At 37.7% G+C, this 20,196-nt stretch overlaps 1 protein-coding gene across 1 annotated transcript; it reads right to left on the bottom strand.

The window, feature by feature from the left end:
- Positions 1–1,895: 1,895 nt before the first annotated feature.
- On the bottom strand, positions 1,896–20,178 carry prox2 (prospero homeobox 2). The gene is made up of 6 exons (XM_041813083.1): positions 20,089–20,178; positions 18,972–19,116; positions 16,062–17,593; positions 11,163–11,270; positions 9,750–9,944; positions 1,896–2,531 (listed from the first exon to the last, which is right to left on the bottom strand). Exons 3-6 carry the CDS (start codon positions 17,556–17,558, stop codon positions 2,364–2,366), a joined length of 1,968 nt encoding a protein of 655 aa, XP_041669017.1. The 5' UTR covers positions 17,559–17,593; positions 18,972–19,116; positions 20,089–20,178; the 3' UTR covers positions 1,896–2,363.
- Positions 20,179–20,196: the final 18 nt, after the last annotated feature.

The raw sequence follows: 20,196 nt of genomic DNA, 5'->3' as shown, positions 1-20,196 counted from the left end.
CACTATGCACCCTAGCAGTGGTTGACCCCGCTTTGTGATTCTACATGGTGTCCCGCTTTGTTGCTGTTGTTCCTAAACACTTCACCTTTCTGATAATATCACTTACAGTTGACTGTGAAAAATGCAGCAGAGATGGCTAGGTGCTTGATTTTATACACCTGTGGCAACAGGTCTGATTGATACACCTGAATTCAATAATTAACAGGTGTGGCCAAATACTTTTGTCCATACAGTGTATATATAGATTATTACTGTGGCATTAAAGATTAAAAAAGAAACACTGCCTGGTTATATACTGAGTTATATAACTTTAAAACAATAATTTTGTAATTTAATATTAAAATTTTACTGCTACTTTTTGAAATAGTCTCCATTTGAAATAGATTTTGTATCTTGATAGGAAAATTCTTGGAAATTTAAAGATAGAATTTAAAAAACAAATTATGCATGCGTTGTTAGAGCTGAATGAACTGACATTGCGGATAGCCAAGCTGTGTGTGTTACAGCAAAGACTCACTAGATGATGCTGTTACTCTTTTCTCCTCATCCACCTCTGAGAACTCTAAGAACGGACTGGCTCAGATATGAAACAAATTCAATGTAAAATAAATCATCAAAAGCAGAGTTCCTTTCATAATAATTGTGGTTTTCTAGAAGGTCAAATGCATAACATAAAGACTACGTTTTTATTAAATGTTATCACCTCCTGCTGCCTTTTTCCTTTTCATTTCATCTTCATTACAAAGCCCGCCGTTTTATCAGAGACACTCTAATACAGAACAAAAATAATTTCATATCTTTCTGTTTAAGTTGAAGGCCAGAGGCGGCCCTGCCACTGGAGGTATTTTCTGTTATTTTCTTTCATTATATCAGAGGTCACCAAGTCTTGTTCAGAAATTGTAACACAACAAATTAATTTTGGAGCGACGCTCTTTGCTTCATCCAGAGGCGTTTTTAATTGAGTTGAGAATGTAAATCAATTTACTGAAGGAGACTGATCTAATTGAAAAGAAATGGCTATTAAAAGATTAGTGAGCGTCATTGTCTCCAGTCTTTGTCATCAACCAATGCAACTAATGTTTTAATTTCCTTAATGTTATCATTTCTGATGTAATTGGTGCTTGGGTGCCTAACAGGTTTTTCAATTAAATGTTTGGTTTTGGGCTGTGACAGTGTCATCTCACTCAGGGAAAAGAAGCAGAATATTTTTAGAGAAGTGTTACAAGCTTTTGTTAAAGCTGCAGACTTTATTTTATTTTGAAGGCACCTTTTCTGTTTGATATTAAGAATAATCTATTCTGCAAAATAAACATACAATTTTATTTCCTGCTCTGGATTGTCATTCAAAGTGGCCCATGTGTGGCATTACCAAACTTGTGTGCGTGTTTGCGATCAGCATGCTCGGAGCGAGTGCCTGGAAGGAAGAGTAAACGGGTTGGTGGAATTTTGCTTCGGTTGCACAACTGCGATATGAGGTCATCTCGGGCATTAGTCATTAGGAGGGAATGCATTGTGGCTGTTTTTAAGACATGGCAGTTGTCTGCATCCGCATGGGCCGCACAATGAATGCAGGCCTTAGAAAAGTTGACTTGAATTGAGCTTCGGTGAACAATGTGAGCAGCATAGTTTGGGGGGACATTTAACAGCTGGCTGCTGGACGCGGATTAGAGGCACCTTAGGGGCTCGGCGGTGACACACAGTGTTTTCATAGGGAGAGTTAAACATTTACAAGCATTTATCCGCTGTTTCTTCACTTCAGTGATTAAAGCTGGACAATAAAACATAACACACGTTATAATTTAGTGCATCTTTAATTTCAATTATCATCCAGTACAGTTTCTGACTGAAATGTGAAAATGATTGTACTTTACATGACCTTTATACATTATAATAAAACCCTTGCAGTGTTTTCACATGCACATTCTGTCAAACATAATTATAACACAATGCAACATACAACAGCAGTGCATACACATTTACACAACGCACACAGCTTGGAGAAAAAAAAATATAAGAAATCAAAATAATACTGACAGTAACTGCAAAAAAAATGTCCCAGTTCTTCTAAATCAGGCTAGGCTAGAGCTTAATAATCCTAATTACACATGTAAACATTTTACACACCTACAAACTCTCTAAATGTGATGAGGCAGATTAAATAAGTAAACACAAAACAATCGAATAAACCACAAGAGCATCAATACTCATTAGCTTGTTGGTAAAGTTGAACATACAGCATTTTCGACTAACTTCTCTATATTTATTGTGCATATACAGATCTCCAAAATGATTCATTATCCAGTGTCTACATTTGATCTCACTAAAATGCACTACAAGAAAAGGATGACTTTCCTCAGCTTAGCCTATAAGTAGGAAGATGTCTTGAACTCCTCCGGCACGTCGCTGTCCAGCTTACAGATCACCTTGTAAATGGCCTTTTTCCATGAAGGGTCTGAATCTTTGGCTGCAGAGATGGCGTTGTAAAATTCATGCAGGGTGATTTCAGCCACCTCCAGGAATCTGTCTGGAACCTGCAAAAGACAGGAGAAGAAGAAGAGGAAAACTTGAGTCAGTGCTGTTGAAAAATATAATATCAAACAGTGCAGAAGCTGTTTTACAATCAGTCTTCGGTTTCCTCAAAGTAAAAAAAATAATATGATATGCAGACCTGTAGCGCAATTCTTCAAACACTCAAGCTGATGAAAGGGAGCTCACCTCTTTGTTCTTTGCACACAAATGCAATGCTGCGATCATTAACGTTCATTTAAAGGCCTCTTTGATTAGCTAGTCTTGTTTTCTTGAATCTAAACTGGTGAATTTTATCCCCAGGGACTCTATTTCTGTAGAGATCAGTCGACAAAGTATGATTATGAATCCCACCAGAAATATAGCCAGAGACTGAAGATTTTAACAGTTGTGTTAAAGGCCTTGGATGGTCAAACTGCAAAAACGCAAATCTTGGCCTCTTATTTCTGGTGAAAATTTCCTCATTGCACATATTTTTGCCACCTTTGCACGGCAAGTCCAGATAGACATCTTATTTCAAGATCCATCCATCTATTAACTTTATTTCTTATCCCATACAGGGTTATAGGGGGCTGGAATTGACCCCTGCTGTCATTGGGTGAGAGGTGGTTGCTTGCTCAATTTAGAGTCACCACTTAACCTAATGAGCATGTCTTTGGATTGTGAGAGGAAGTGTCTGGAGAATACAAACTCTACACATGAAGGCCCTGTCTGCTCTGCTCTGCTACATTTCCCAAATTTATCAGTCATGGTATACTAAAGGTCATAAAAAGCATCATAATGGAGAAATATGTGCCAGAAAACAGTAAAAATTAGCCCCCAAATTCTGTTTCTCAGCTTAGCTCTGATCAGAAACATTTTTTAAATTTAAGAGGATGGTATTTCGCTAGAGTGGGTGTGGCTTCAGCTCTTTCAACCAACACGCCCACATCATCCTATAGCAGATTTTACTACCTCCTTTTTCGGATTTTGAAGCTTAAGTTTATAAACTTAGAGATGTTTCTCATGGCTGAAGTTTTGCCTGGTGGTTCATAACACAGTAGCCTGTCATACAACAAACCTAAAATACATTTTTTTAAATCACTTTACAGGGACTTTAAGATAAGGCCTAAAAGTAAAAATGCCTGTCAATACAGCTAATAAAGTCTGTTGTGTCTTGATATGAGAAGTGTAATCTAAATTATAGAGGTATAGTATCTGAGGACTGGCTCAGGATTGGCTAACCAGCTATGTGGAAGACAGGCATCAATTCATACACATTACAACTCAAATTCAAACCTGTGGGGTGCTACAGGGTTTGGTTGGATCATTGTTGTTCATACTGTATATTAACAATTATGTTTAGCTTCATTGAAATGTTTATTATTTTGCTAATAACACAACAATCTTTCACAGTGGGGAACATGTGAAACGACTTCTGGATAAAATTAAGAAACAGCCATGATATGTATAAGTTTTTACTTCACCTCAGTAAAATAAAAAGCATATTTTAGGAAATAAGGCATTAGACCTTGATTATAAGAATAGAACTTGAAAAAGGTGTGTGAAAATAGATTTTTAGGTGTAATAATCAACAGTAAACTAAATTTGAAATCTCACAAACTATGTGAAGATCAGATGCATTTCTATATAAAGCTCAATATTTCTTAGTCAGAAATCGTTGTACGCTCTCTATTACTAACTTATCGGCCTGTTCATGACATACTGTGTAGATGTTTGGGGAAACACTTAAAAAACAAACACAAACTCTTTTTTTCTATTGCAAAAGAAAGCATATGAATCATAAGTTTAAAAAAAAACCATCGTGAGTTTAATCCTTTATTTATTCAACTAAATATACTAAAATTTACAGACTTAATAGAATACAAATCAATACAAATAATGTATAAAACTAAAACTGGACAATTACCACAAAGTATCCAGAGGTTGTTTGAAATGAGGGCCAGTCAATACAATCTATTTGAAAAACTAAAAATCTGAACAAATGTTAAATCTCATTTGCTGTCACTTATGGAAGTGAACCAGCAGAATACTTCTTCTTAAAATGTATTAAATAAAACTAAATATTATATAAAATATAAATATGTTAATATGCATTTATTGTCAATAATTGATAACAATAACAATGCATCAGCATTGTTCTTGCTATGAATTTATTTGTGATGGTTATGTTTTTGTGAGATAAGAAAGTTAGGTTTAAATCAGCCTAAACCCTTTCAGTTACCTTGGAAATTCAGAAATTTCACTTTGAACTTGTAAATTGTTTTGTTTGTTAAATTGTGATGTTTGTTAGTGAAACGAAATGAACTTCTTTCATTCATTCAAGTGCATTATTAAGCTAGTTAGTATAAGTAAATCCTTACACTTTATTTACATTGTTTTCCCTCATTCATGAGCACGTTTCAGCTGATTTCTTGGATAGGGGACTTTTTTTTAATCTTGTTATCTCTTGCTGCAAAAGCTCATATCTTGTGTATTATTTCAAGTCAAAAACATCTCATTATACTTATTTCAAGGTATTATAGGAAATATAAGGCCTGAATTAGATGTGATAAATATCTGCCAGTGTTTAACAAAGAATAAATGTACTTGTCGATGGTCTTGAATTGAGATATTCTCATTTATTTAGATCAGTAGTTCATGTCTAGTTAGTCAGGACCCAAAAGCAAGCTGCTTTCAGTGGGTGGGGAAAATGGTGACTAAAAAAACTGAAGACGTACAGAAGCCACAAGCAGACATGAAGCTACCCATATATTATATTTTACTCAATTTCTAGTGATAACAAGAAGAACAACATTTTGACAAATTAATATCCCAAAATCAGGGGATGAACAAAACATTTAATGCATGTCTTCACAGGGCTTCTCTAATGATATGCTTTTAAACATGCTTGTTTTGTCCCATCTCTTTGTCTAATCATGTTTTCTTTGATCTAAGTGGAAAGTTTTCATTAAATAAATCTGAGTGGTTGAAATTCTATGGAAATTTGTGTCATGATTTCTCATTTGGTGGGTCCTAAAGCTAGAGCAATTGAAACCTTTGATTTAGATAGGCTGTCTCAATTCAGGACACTTAAGAAATACAATTTAGCTGGTTTCATTAACATTTTTACTAGTTATAAGCAATGCAGCCCATTACCCCTTTTTTGCTTTCTATATCTTGAAATTTTAATCTTGACTTATCAGAAGAATGTGGTCTGTAATACGTTTAATGAGGTATTTTGGACAAAAAATACACCAAACAGGCTTGCTAACATTTGAATATTGCAGCACAAGTTAGGTTAAATCCAGGATAAAAACCTGGGAGTGATCAATAACTGCAGGAGGAGCCATAAAATGAGCAACAGATTAAGTCTAGATGCAAGGGATGCTGGGAGAAAACCGCCCTGCAGCCCTTGTTTCCCACCCACTGAACAGTTAGCAATACAGTTGTTGGCATAAGTTATTTTTCTTTCCCCTCATCTCCTGACACAAAAGCATCCCTGGGAAAAGAATGTCTTGGTCCCAAGGTAAAGAAAACGGTCTCGTCCCTTTCCCACCAAACGGCCTTCTCCCTCGGCATCCACAGCGTCTTTCTCAGCATTCCGCATCAGTAGCAATCTGAGTCTCGCTCAGGCGTACTGGTCCTCTAATCCTGAGTTGTTTTAGTGGGATTTTGCGGCTTCCTCTTCCCACAGTTTGATAAAGCATCACTCTGGAGTTTAGATAATGGCTGTAAAGGCCGGCCAGCCACAGGTGCAGTGTGACAAACAGGTCAGCACTCGGACATATGTGACCACAGCAGCTACATGCTGACATGAGGACATACTTCAGCAGGTTGGTAACCACTGTGGCCACTGTCGCAACTTCAGCTAAAGAGTGCTTTGACGTTAAGGAAAAATACTCTTATTTGCTACTCATGGCCTGAAGAAGAGAAGACTGATCCAACTCTCAAAGTGTTAGATATGACGCTAGTTAGCTTAGCTTAAACAGTGTGTTATGTACTAAATAAATATTTTGAGTGCATGAATGCACACAGTGTGTTCACTCTGCAAAGTATACTCCAATACAGTACACTACTGGGGCACCCAAAAAAATCCAAGAATTAAGTGTGGAATGAAGGACACTTTGCACTCTCAAGCAACGCCGTATTGATGACGTGGCAGACATTGTACTGTTAGCATACTGGCGCGCTAGCTAACGTTGGCATCCGCAGATTTCAATCAAGAAAAGGGCATTTAATGCAAAATAAGTTAATGTTCTTCAGGCAAATAATGTTAAAATACAAGTCACATAAATCTAATAGTCAGTGAAAATAGCTTTCAAATTTCCATTATAAATGCCTAATGTCTAAAACTTAATGTTAAAAAAGAAGTAGAACAAGAAAACAGAGGCTGTTAAACCAATGTCACTTGCCATTAGTGCAAAATTTGAGGCAATGCTAACTTTCCATGAGTAAGTGCTCTTTAATGCATTTATGTGTAATACAGTATGCTTTCTAACATAAGTATGTGATTTTAAACACACTGAAAGACTGGAAATTAGAGAGAAGCAGGTAGCCTTGCTTGGTTAGACTTACCGGAAAAGCTATAGCAGGCTAGCCAACATGCTGTGTCACTTTATTATTATAATCTGCAAAATGGAACCCAAAAAGCAGGGTTTCCATGTAGTTACTGAGGAAAAAATAGATACAAGTGCTCTCCTTTCCAGCTTTTGAGGTGCTGGTAAGTCGATTTTTTTAACTTTAGGCAGAGCAAAGATAGCTGGTTTTGGTTTACACCCATTTCCCTAAGCTAGGCCAACTGGCTCCTGACTGTAGCTTAACACTGAACTATGAAAGGAATCTTGATTTTAACTCTCAGCTAGAAAACTAAAAATGTATTGCCAATGTCATTTGTTTAAGATTTAATAAAGCTTTTTCTCTCTGGCTCTCATTTTAATATAAATCCTTAAGAGTGAATAGGTGTTTTCTTGTGAGGTGATTGGACGAACATTCCCTCTTGTCACATTCATTTAAGACCAATAACAGAGACAAGACAAAATGAGGTAGTAGGCATGCACAGCTCTAGTGGTAACCTATGCTCGGGTCAGGTGTACCCATAGTTTATGAATGGCGGAGCTTGTTGGTGGATAAAACTCATGCCAATGCTGGTTCAGAGAAGTACAATTAACATCATCTCTGCCAAGCGAATCTTTCATTGTGGCTCTTTGCTCTTGTTTTAATAAAGAAATGTGACTTAACTCTGATAAAACTGCTGCTATATGATAGCTACATCCAAGCTAATCGCTACACTGGCAACAGCCATTGTATATACTGGATCTGAACCTCTCCCAGAACCATCTAAAACTCAGACTGAAGCAGGTTGGGAGAAGAGTGAAAACGTATTTTTCTTCATGAAAAGCTTTCAGTATTGTTCTTTGCCCTTTATTTAATAATGGTATGTAGTCCTGTTCTGATAAAATTGCCACTGTAGTATAGCTACATCTGAGCTAAATGCTACACAGATGGCAGCCATTGCTACCCTCACATAGAAGTGGATTGCCTTGTCCCTCCTTAAAGCCTCAGTTATGTTTAAAGTGAAGGTGAAAAATCACAGGGGGCATAACAATTTTAACTTTGAGAGGCACTGTGAGGTGGGATTATGAAAGTTGTATACAATGACCTTTAAGAGGAAAGATTTGTGGATTCTTAGTGTAGCTAATATGGAAGCTAGGCTAGCAGATTCCCCCTTTGGCTTACTTAATGCTAAACTATGCTAAACTAGTGCTAGCACCTAGCTTGACACTGAGCTAACCCAAACAACAGTTCAATGTAATTTCACATCTATGTAAAATGTGTAAGAATTGAGTGTGGTACCATGGAGACTTTGCACCCTCACTGAATGCCATATTGATGGCATAAATGATGTTGTACTGTTAGCATGCTAGTGCACTAGCTAACTTTAGCATCCACTAGCTAGCTAATATCATCAGCAACGGTAGCAGATTTAAATCAAGAAAAAGGCTAAATAAGTTTGTTTAACTGAAGCAAATAATGTGGGCAAATACAAGTTACATAAATTTAGTAGTGAGTGAAAACAGCTGAGTAAACGCCGTCTGCTTGTTAAAAAGAAGTACAAGAAGAAAACGGGCTGTTTAAAGGTTATCACTTTCTGTTATTGCAAAACAGCAGTGCACAATTTGAGACACTACTAACCTATCACAGCAACAGAAGTGTACGATTTGAGACACACTGTAAGCTTAGCATCAACTGAGCCTGTGGGAACAACAGTGTCATCAATATTATTCTAACTCTGCAAGAAAACACATTTTCTCCTATTGTCATACATATAAACCATATAAAACCATCGAAATACTGCATGCCTGTCATTTAACTTGTAGACTTGCTAAAAGGCTAATTTTGTTATAGTATAAGAAGCTGGGGTGACTATTTTGCCTTGTCATTTTTTTGTGCTAAGTTAAGCTAACTTGTGGCTGGTTGTAACTTCACAATTTGTAAAAAAAAAAAAAAAAAAAAGAAAAAGAAACAGAGGTTATTTAAATCTTTATCTTACAGGGAACCCTCCTTATTAAGATAAACTGAAACTATTGGATAAACATTATGCTGGTTTTAGGGCAAAACCTCCCTTCTTCCTTTTTTCATGTTTTTAATTTTAACACCTTTCAAAACAAGACTTCAAAAAGAAGCTGCCTATGACTATCCACTGTTAAATTAATTTAAAATACAGTGTTTTTCTTATTCCCTGAAAAGTAGTGACTCTGGAGAAATGAGACTTTGGCCTGATGCCAGTGATTAGTATATCCTATGTGTACGATGTACAAAGAAAGGCTATAAGGAAGACGTTAGTGTAACATGGATGGAGGTAAGTAGGCTTCACTTGGACGATGTGGGGAGAGAAACAACCATTTGGTGTCACTACCCAGAGTGCATTGCACAACAATGGCAGTGTATGTGACATTTTTCAAAATCTATTGTTTCTTCGTATAACACATCTGTAAAAGACACTACTGTTAATCTAATATAGTAAACATGTCTTCAAATTAAGGGTTCATTTTGGAATCCAGTAATGCAAAGGAAAAAATGTGTGTACGCTAAAATGTCAATAGTTTGCTTTAAAACTAAGTATATGACTAATTAATAAGACTCATTTAAGAATGACTCCAGGATATTCAGCTAGAATTATCTAGACACCAACAGTGCAAACTGTTGTATGAAGGGATAAATGAGTAATCAGTGACACTTACATGGAAGTCGTTGGCTTTGTTGTAGTGCATGTTGAGTGCCCGGAAAAGCTCTGAGTCTCTGCTGACTGTAATGTCTTTGACATCACTGATGCCGTCCACGATGGCCTGACGGGCAAACTTCTCCATCTGGATGTAGTAAAACTCCCTGAAGTTACTGAACCACTTGATGAGCTGAGAGGTGATGCAGCGATTAAACTAGAAACAGAGCGAGAAAAAAGCGTTTTATAACATGTTTGTTTAATCAAAGGATTATGGGAAAATGACTTCCTTCAAGGTGCTGGAGAGCTTCCTTAACATTTAATCCACCTGTAAGGAGGGTCTGTGTTAATGCAGAATTTAATTCTAAGAGCCAATAAGAGCAAAAAGAAATGTAAAAAACAGGAATCTCCAGTATTTTCAATTATAAAATCCACTGTGCGTTTCTGTAATTGCCTGAAAAGCTTCATCGGGTACCTGTAGGGCAAAATGCCACCAAATGGTCTGTCACTCTACGCAAAATTAATTGCTCTGATCCTTTCCCACCAATATCCTGGGTGAAAAAACATCTGTCAGGCTCTGTGTTTCTAAACTCAGTCTTGACATTAGTCTTGTTATTCTATCTCCTCATCCAGAAAGACAGAAAAAAATGCCTAAGGGCTGGGCAGGCATCAAAGACGCTTCTTCCCTCTGGTGTGGTGGGTGAGAAAGCGGCAGCGTAAGGACAGAAGGAAGCTTCCCTCTCATTGACTCGGGCTGATAGGATGGAATCAGACACTGGGATTAGGTGCTCTTTTGTTCACTGCCACTTCCCACCACAGGATTGTAAGCAAGGAGGAGACGTTCGCAGGGGCTGCAGCGACAGCATCCTCCCCCCTGACCCTGGGGGTCAGAGCAGGGGCCCGCATGGGCTCAGAAATAAAGGTAGAAGAAGAGGAGAAACCTGAGAGGTGTTGGAGGAAAAAATGAATAAAACTTATACTATTTAAAATACTAGAAAGATATGATAAAAAGGATCATGAGAAGTAATAATAAAAGGAACCAGATAAGGAGATGAGGACACAGAGGAGAAGCCATGACATGAGACCAAGGCCAAAACAGACAGGATGTTGTGTTTAGAACCAGCTCACAGCCGCACAAGTCTCTAATACCAACTCTGTGTTGACACTCAATAGCAATGCCTTTCCTACAGAGTCCTTTGTCACTCCATTTGCTGACTGGAGTGGCCTTTTTACAGAGAGAATGCCCGTGTATCTCCCTCTGCCCCCAGGACATACTAGCAGCTCAGCGCCTTTGTTGTTTAAACCCTCTGCCTTTTTGTTTCTCTCCTCCGACACACTGCTGATTTTTCTGTCCCGAACACACCCTGACAAGTAGAAACCGGTGAGTTCAACACAGCGAAAACAATCTGTTGAAATAAAAGTAGACAAGAATTACCTTGACATCAGGGAAGTAGGTTTTCAGCACGTTGGAGCTGGGGTAGCGAGTGTAAAAGAACATGAGCTTCGCCTTCTTCAGGTGGCTCGGGGTGAGACCTTCCTGGATGTTCACATTAATGTTAAGGCACAAAAACTGACAATTAAATACAAAAACACACACACACATTAACAATCCAGTGCAAAGTGATAGCAGAGCAGAGTATTGTGTTGCCTCAATCTTCAGTTAAATTGAATTTCCCTAAAGAACAGCCCGACATTAACCAGAGAGTCAATAATGACCCTAACATGTGCTTATTGGCAAAACAGAATTACGAATTTGATTAGGGATTTTTAATTAGAGAGCGGAGCACTTCATGGCTGGCAGTTAAGATGGCGTGTTTGGAAATGTTTTGAAAAAGGAGCTGACTTTCTGATATAATTAAGTTGGTTTAAAGACAGCAGATGTTGCTGTGTATTTGTCTTAGAAATTTTGACAAGTATTATTTTGACAAATAAAAAGATACTTTTTTTTTTTGCAAATGTAAATGATTTGATTTTATCTGACACATACTGCCTTTCCATATATATTTTCTTTACTGCAAGAATGAATAAATTCTATACCTACTCAAGTTTTCTCCCCTATGGCAAAGAAGACGCTCCAGAGCATTTCCTCTGTAGTCCAGCAGTATGCCTTAGGTCATAATATTTCCTTATCAGGTCACCCCAGCGTGTACATTTTATTAGGGATCCCTACCTTTGAAATAAGGAAGTTGGGATGAAAGATTTATGCGATATTGTTCAAAGAGAAGCAGAGCTCTTTTGCACTGTAAAGAGAAAGTGAGTCCTGAGAGGCATCACATAACAATATCTCTCTAATGCCTCGCAAAAATAAAGCCAACTAAACCAAAAAGTTCTGACTTTATGAGGGCTTTTAGGGGGAAATAATAGGGGAGATAATTTATGTAATAATAAGGTTGAAATGATACCAGAATTAAAACTCTGATGTGACTTTGGGAATAATTCATGTTTTAATACCACAGCAACAAAAATAAAAGTCCTAGGCTCCTAGTGCTGGGCCATGTCTTATTAGGTACCAAAAAATAAATAGACTCCTGTAAAATTGTTTGACTGCATAAATATTTGAGCAATGTATCTGTAGCAATACTCTGCCTCTCTCTTTCACTTGCTGCAGCTTTTGGAGATGTGAAGTATTAAGGCCTCATTCACTAATGCCATTTCATCGATTATCAAAATAACAGAGGTTGCATGGATTTAAAAATATTTTTATTGAAAATATTTAAAAAATTTTTAACCTTTCCTTATTACAATCAAAAATAAAAACAGATCTAACTGAGTTAAAGAATAATTAAATCTATTTCACATTATTATTACAATATAAATTGTGTGTAATATTAAATCATTGTTTACTGTATCATGCATAGCTTTATTTTACAGTATATGCTCTAAAAAAATCCTGCACCTTTTTGTGCAGCTCTGTCATCACTAGTGTTATTTTACTTTGTATTAAAACTTCATACATTTGATTGCTTAATGTTTATTTATCTAAATTACCCTTATAGTATGATTACTGTTGTTCACAAGCCTTCTACTTTCAATTTCTTCCTCCATATTTTTTGTTAGTTGCAACAAAAATCCTAAAGCAAATTTAATTTCTGCAAAACTGCAAAAAATCCATTCTAAGAAAGTGTATTTGTCTATTTAATTGTTAAAAAATATCACATTACACACAGCAAAATCATCTGTTTCATTTTAACTCACATACTGTTAAATTTAAAATTTTTAAATTGGTTAGTTTAAATTAGAATTACTATAATTCTCCCTGGTTTCGAGTTAAATTCATTTGTTAAATTAAAGTTAATATTTTAACTCTCTTGTAGTGTTAATTTATTTAACTCTCATATTGTTTTTTGCACATTTAAGGGCACTTTTAACACATTGTGTTATTTCCTTTCACTAAGGGTGTAAATAAGTATTTAAAATGTTACTTATCAAAAAAAAAACAAAAAAACAATATATTCTAAAGCTTTATAAAGATTACCACTTTGTGTTGAACATTTGTTGCAAGGCTCTCTGGCAAGTAAGAAGCCAAGAGTCAAATTTATGGCTAGAGGACAGTCGTTGGCATCAAAATAACACCACGCTCAACTTAAACTCATCTATTTCCACCGTCAGTTAGTCACTATCTCAGTGGGTAGCCTCACTCATGGTGCAAAAGCATCTTACATCAAAAACAACAATCCACCAGACACGTGAACTAATGAATCCCAGCAGTATTCAACGCACAACAGGCAACATCTAGACACATATCTAAATACATCTTAACACATCTAAACTCTCTACCCAAGGGCATAATGGGAAAACTCAGCCCACATATTCCCCCAGATTTGAAATTTGCAGTGGGTTGATGACAGTTGGACTAACACTGATTTGATCAACACTGTCAAATAAAACAAACACCGAACACCATTTGATTCAGAATGGAGTTAAAATTATACTTCAGAGTAAAAAGCAAATCTGTGATGTTCAACATAGAGATTTCAACGCTCAGTTTCTGTACACCAGACCAATCTGACAGGTCCAGACAAACTTCTATTTAAAGGAATAAGAAAGTGCAAAAACAAAACCTGAATTGCTTGTAATGCAAAAAAAATATCTGCAAATGCAGCAAGCACATTATATTTGGTAAATGTCTTGAAATTAGATATTAATTCTAGGTTGGTAAGTGAAGGCCTGAAGAGGACAAACATCTATTTTATTTTACTCATTTTTTGAGTACATTTTGGTTGTTTTTTTTTAAGATTTTGAATGATTAATCTTGTTATTTTTGATGACAAAACTGTTTTTCCTGTATTAGTGAGTTAATTTCTTGATATCCACATCTGAAAATGTGAAAATGTAATCATTATTGCTAGAGAGGGGAATTGTGTATCTTTTTAGGGATCCAGATCATTTTGGCTCAGCAAGAAGAGACGGCTCTCATTTGGTACCACTTGGACTTCAACAAGTCAGCGAAATTTAGTATTTTTTGACACAAGATTGATATGTGTACATGTATTTTATTCCATATTTTCTAAATATTGCTATTGGTGGGTTTTTGTGTTTATTTCAATAGGACAGGAGACAGGTGAAAAGAAAAAGGAAACACAGGGAGAGAGAGTGAGAGAGTGGATCCAAGCACCAAACAGCACTGGGACCAAGAATCATTCCTGCAACCAGTGTTTTTCGAGGACTCTAGCCTCTGCATGTGGGACCCTGCCAAGCCGGTGCTCATCCATCCTTCCATTATTTACACCGCTTATCCCATTTTTTGGGGTCGCGGATCCCAGCTGCCATTGGGCGAGAGGCAGGGTACGCCCTGGACTGGTCACCAGTCAATGGCAATGCTGACATACAGAGACGAACAACCAGGCACTCTCACACTCATGTCTACGGGCAATTTAGTGTCACCAGGTAACCTAACAAGCATGCTTTTAGTAGTGGGAGCCAGAGTACCTGAAGAGAACCTGTGCATAACCCCTGTGCCACCGTGCAGGCCTCAGTATTTTCTTTTAAATTATGAAAATCTCATGAATTTATTTTCTGAGATATATCCCGTCCCTACAAAACCTGCTCAGGTTAAACAATATTATACCATCTTGTATGAGTTCTCATTTGCCTGATATGCCTGTGGTGGAAAAATGATCTCCTGATTTTGTATATATTTGTATCTAAAATAATAATAATAAATAGAGAAACTGACTCTCAAACAGGATCCGGCTCCTGTCTTTTACATAAAAGTGCCACCTCATTCATTAACGATTCGTCTCTAATTATTACAGGAGCACAATGAAAGATGCATGTCCTTTTGGGTTTCTATCAGTGAGCCCATCTCATTTCAAGACATTTGCTTTTGCTTGTGCATTGGCGGATATTTTTTAACCTATCGGGCCTTTTATTTTTTATTCTTAAATAAGATGTTTTTAGATTTTTTTTTAGATTATACATTTGTTGATAAGACTTCAGGTTTTGCAATACCTGGATGTAATTCTGGTTCTGACTTCTTCAGATATTTTTGCTTGGATATATTTTATTACCCAGTGATTTCTTGACTTCCTTTGAGGAATAAGCACTGTTATCTTGCACTTGATTTCCCTCGTACATCCTGACAAATGCATCCTACAACAAATGCTCAAGACAAGAGCTCAAGTGTTGTGGTTGGGAGGCACTTTTGATTTCCAACCAGCACTCAGATGTGACCTTTCAGATGCACCCCCATCACTCTGATGATGGAGAAATAGATCCTGCACCTTTTCAAGTCAGAAAAAACGACGCTTCCTGAAACAGAAACCGATGCTTTCTCTCCCTTTGAAAAATTGGCTTTTGTTCCTGGCAATTCTTATCAAAGCCTTGTATTCCTTTTTATTTGTCTTTTTCTAAACTTAAAGTCATTACTCGGCTCAGATTAAAGAAGACGCTGTAATTTTCTATGGGGTTAGCGAGATCAAAGAAAAAATTCTCCTTGAAGTTTGTTACTGGAACTGCCCATGCTGCAATGAGCTTCAACCAGCCATTGTTCCGATGGAGGAGCTGAAATAAAGAGAGTTTGTTTGATATCAAAACAGTATATATGGGAAATTATCAGACATAGCCTGTTGTAATTTGCAATAGCACATAAAAATATGATGTGAAATCAAAGTTGTCACTGAAAATTGTGTCAATTTGTGCCAGCAGAATTAAAATGCTTGAATAAATCCTTTTTAACCACTCTGTAAAAGGTTTTGACAGTTAAATTAAATTTTTATAGTAAATACTTGAATAAACGGCTTTTGTTTTACATCTTAAATCTTTTTCTTAAAGGCTAAAACACAAATATTTATGCTGATTTGGCTAAAATATTTCTTTTTTTATAAAAGGATATATTGAGTGACATGTAGGGGTTTCTTTCAGCCATGCTTTGCAGCTCTCCACACTCGATCTTCACATGAGGGAGACACAGATTGTCCACCGTCACTGCCCCCAGGGCGGAGGGGCGAGGGTGGTGTCCCAGGTGGCCGGATGTCACCTTGGACCTCATGGAGATGGCCTCCCAGGGCAGCTCCACTGAGTCAGGGGAGGTCCTGTCCATGGATGGAGGAAGGCACGGAAGACCCCCGAAGCTTGAATGCGGCCCATACTTGAGAAGGTGCTCCAGGATCTGACTGTCATGCAGAGGGGTGGGGTAATTGAACTGAAATGGCGTCTGGTGCACAGGATAGGGCCTCTTCACAGTCGGGGTGACCGAGCTCAGAGGGGTTACCGCTGGCTTGCGCACCACCAGGGACAATGCTTCAGTCTGGTCTTGAGGGCTCTGAGCCTCGGAGCTTTCATAATACTCCAAAGAGCGGCGCTTCCCTGCAGCCTCCTCGGCCTGGGGCTGCTCCTGGGTGGATCCAGCCTGCTGACTCTTCCTGTCTGCACCCATGCTGGTCTGCAGCTCAGGAGAGGAGCACATGCGCTGCTGAGGGGACAGATCCAACCCTGAGGAGGAGATTTTTTTGAAGACTCTGTCCACACAGTCATTCACAGCCCGGGACAGCTCCTGCTTCAGGGTCTCTTGCAGGTTCTGACTTTCTCTCTGGTGGACCAGAACTTTCATTCTGTCCTTAGTCTTCCTCTCCAAATCCTCTTCAGTGTTTGTGTAGCTTTCTTCCAGGCCATCATGCTCAGCTGTGACTTCTGTCTCATCCGTGTCATGTTCAGGCTCATCCTGGTTGTAAACTTGAAGAAACTTTTCCTGCAGCTGACGCAGGAGCCTCTGCATGCTGTGGAGCTGCTCCTTCAGCTTATGACACTCCTCATCTTTAGCTTTGCATGTTTCACTGCTACTGCTTCTGCTTGCCGGTCCTCCAATACTGTGTTCCTGATGCTGAGGCAGCCTCTGCTTGCGTTTATTCTCTCTGTACGTCTCTCTGGTCTCTCTGACGTCTCGAGCATCCGTGTCAGACCTCTCACTGTCTCCATGCTGCCTGCTGTTTGGAGAGCCGGCCATCACCCTGATAATGTTCTCCACCCTGGCCCTCTTTGCCTGCAGGTGATCAGCGATGGGATGCTCTCCCTCTGGGCTTCCTCCCGTGGACACGTGAGCACTGGGAGAGGCAGCATCCACCGTGCTGTCCTTAGAGGAGACGCTGCTCTGGTCCTCCTGGCTGGAGTCAGCAGCAGAGGAGGAAAGGAAGAAGTGACTCTCATCCAGTGCCCTCTTGTTTTGGATTGTCTTGCGGAGGAGTTGGGAGATGATGGAGCCGTTGGGGTATGAGGCCAGAGGCTCGTCATACATGTTTCTACGGAAACACGGCAACATAACATCAGGTTTGTCATCCTCCAGGCAGCTTTCAGAAGAGCTGTGCATGTTCTGGTCAGGGAGACTGAGGTTCATGCTTCTTAGGATCAGGATAATTCAAATATAAGAATCTGTAGTGACAGAAAATAGAAGAATATTATGAGAACAGATGAGCAAAAAAAACTGAGTCATATACAAATTAATAGTTTTTTATTTTGATTTTTTTTAATGCTTTTTTCCCTCTATAAAAAAGAAAGAAACATGTGTTTTGTGTTTACGGCTAGTTTCACCTTACCATTTAAAGTTTTTTTTTAATGCATAGCAAAGACTAGATGTTTTAATAGACAAATGATTATATATGTATCCTTCATAAGTTATCTTGGTCTATATAAAATTACATATAAGGCTCTTATTAGTTCCAAAAATAAAACATTTACAACAAATGTGAATCACTTCAACATATCAAAGATAGGCAAAGAGCCTGGCATTATTAGCAAGATTCTCAGATCTATAATAAAAAGAGGTCCTTCATCTTAACATGATGAGGAGTGTATTCAATATTATTTCATCTTGGGTTTGCAGCAATAGTTAACATAAAGGATAAAACGTCAGTTGTAATACAAGCATGAAAATAAATGTCTGCATATTAAAGCCAAAGGCAGGCATGCAGAACGGCTCTGTGTATACATTATTTAAGATGAGAAACCAGACAAACTCTTTCATGGCTTTTTATCTTGAGGAAAGATCAAGAATGAGTTCAAGGTTTGAAAATAGAGAGCTGGATTGCAGCCATTTTACAATCACTGGAATAATTTTCTTTACTTTAGATTTCTGTAAAAACAAATTTGTGAGCTGTAACACACGTTAACTGACAGAAATAATTCTGCAAGCTGGATGTTAAATGGAAAATGATAGATTCAACTTTATAGTAACATTAAAAATCCTTTACTTATCAGTAATTTACACTCATGTTTCCCAACTTTTTTTAATTTTTTATTTCATGAAAATTCCATGAGGATATAAAATGCCTTAGAAGTGCACTCACATATCCCACACTGCAAAGTTCGACACATTTTAGTTATAATTTGTGTATGAGTAACTACAGTGTTTTATTCACTTTTACCAATTCTAAAATACACAGGCTGTTATAATTAACAGGTAGTACACATAAAATTTATAGTAAATAGACTTTTACATTTTAAAACATAACATCCATGTGACAAATCATGTCAGGAGAATCTGCATGCAAGTGTCATTTATAATTTTTACCCTTCGAATAAATGAGATACAGAAGCAAATAAGCAGAGCATTTTACTAATAATTTAAGACAAAATTACACAACAATAAACACTTTTCAGTTATGATAAAAACTTACCAAAACTCTCAAAGCTGAAGTAATAGGTTTGGAAGATAATAACAGACCTGCAATTTGTCACAGCCCTACAGCATGCAGTCTGACACGGTTAAAAGACAGACAAGAGTGAGAGAGCGGCAGTGATGGGACCTTACCTGTTGCTGGGACGTGCTGCCGAGCTGCTGGCCTGCACTAACTGTCAGACACTCTCAGCAGCAGCACGAGGGAGAAGAGAGGCATCAAACGGAGCCGGGGCGTGGCCATCACACAGCAACGAGGTGGTCGAACATCAACCACAATCTGCCAAGAAAAGGAAACTGTTTGCTGTGAGGTGTTGGCGTTATAGTCTAGTCGTGGTGCATGAAGTAGGGTTATCAAAATTGCTGGACTGAGGGCAAATTAATAAAATAATATGGTCATGTCTGGTAATAGACTTTTGTTTTCATTGCCCTTTGACAATTTGTCAACAATTATGTAGGCATTTAGCGACATGAAAATTAAGAATAACAATTATAAAATAACTAATTTAGCCTGGTGTGCATGCATTCATAATGGCTGCCTACATAAATCTAAATAAATCATTTTGACCTAGCAGTAAGACAGAATATAAACAAACAAACAAACAAATAAATAAATAAATAAATAAGACATGAGGGCACCGGTTAAATTAGTCGTATCAAAAAGAAAAGCTAAATGATTATACTTTCCCATCTCTAAACTCTTAACAGTCATTACAAGTTAGAGTCCACACAAACGTCATCACTTAGAATGTCACGTGGAATATTTTGCTATTCAGTAATAATATTTTTTACTTTACACATACCCCAGAGAGGTGTTTGTCTTTTAGACGGAAGCCGTTGGGGGGCATAATTATGCTATAAACGTTTTCTGTTCTGTGATTAAGAGCTGCTTTCTTTACATATTATCTATGTAGTTATCTCACTACAAAAAACGCTGGTTTTCCTGTGCAGTTACTTTCTCTAGGTCTCATGAAACATCGGAAATTGACTTCTTACCAAGGGTTGTAATCTGTGCCCAAAAGATAAATAGTCGTCAGGAATAAACAACTGAAATGTAATATGTTCATGGGAGAATAAAGTAAAATAAAACATATGTAAGTAAATCTAATGACTTCTTACTTTTCTAGTTGTGTAAACTACCATTTTAAATCATACTTTCCATCCTTCTGATCTTATCTTGACTGTCGTCTGATAGCTTTGACGTTTCTCGTACTATTTTATCATATTTCGTTTTTATACGCTCCTTACCTACCTGAAAGTGGCGGCTACTGTATCGTATTTGCACTTTTTTGTACTTTCCAGTACTTTCAGGGATCAGAGGGCACTATAAAGTGGGCTCCCCCTCCCCCCTCCCTCTTGG

This window comes from Cheilinus undulatus, linkage group 18 (assembly GCF_018320785.1).
Source record: "Cheilinus undulatus linkage group 18, ASM1832078v1, whole genome shotgun sequence".
NCBI classification, from domain to species: domain Eukaryota; kingdom Metazoa; phylum Chordata; class Actinopteri; order Labriformes; family Labridae; genus Cheilinus; species Cheilinus undulatus.
The sequence above is the reverse complement of the archived record's forward strand: the minus strand, read 5'-3'. Positions and strand labels throughout refer to the sequence as shown.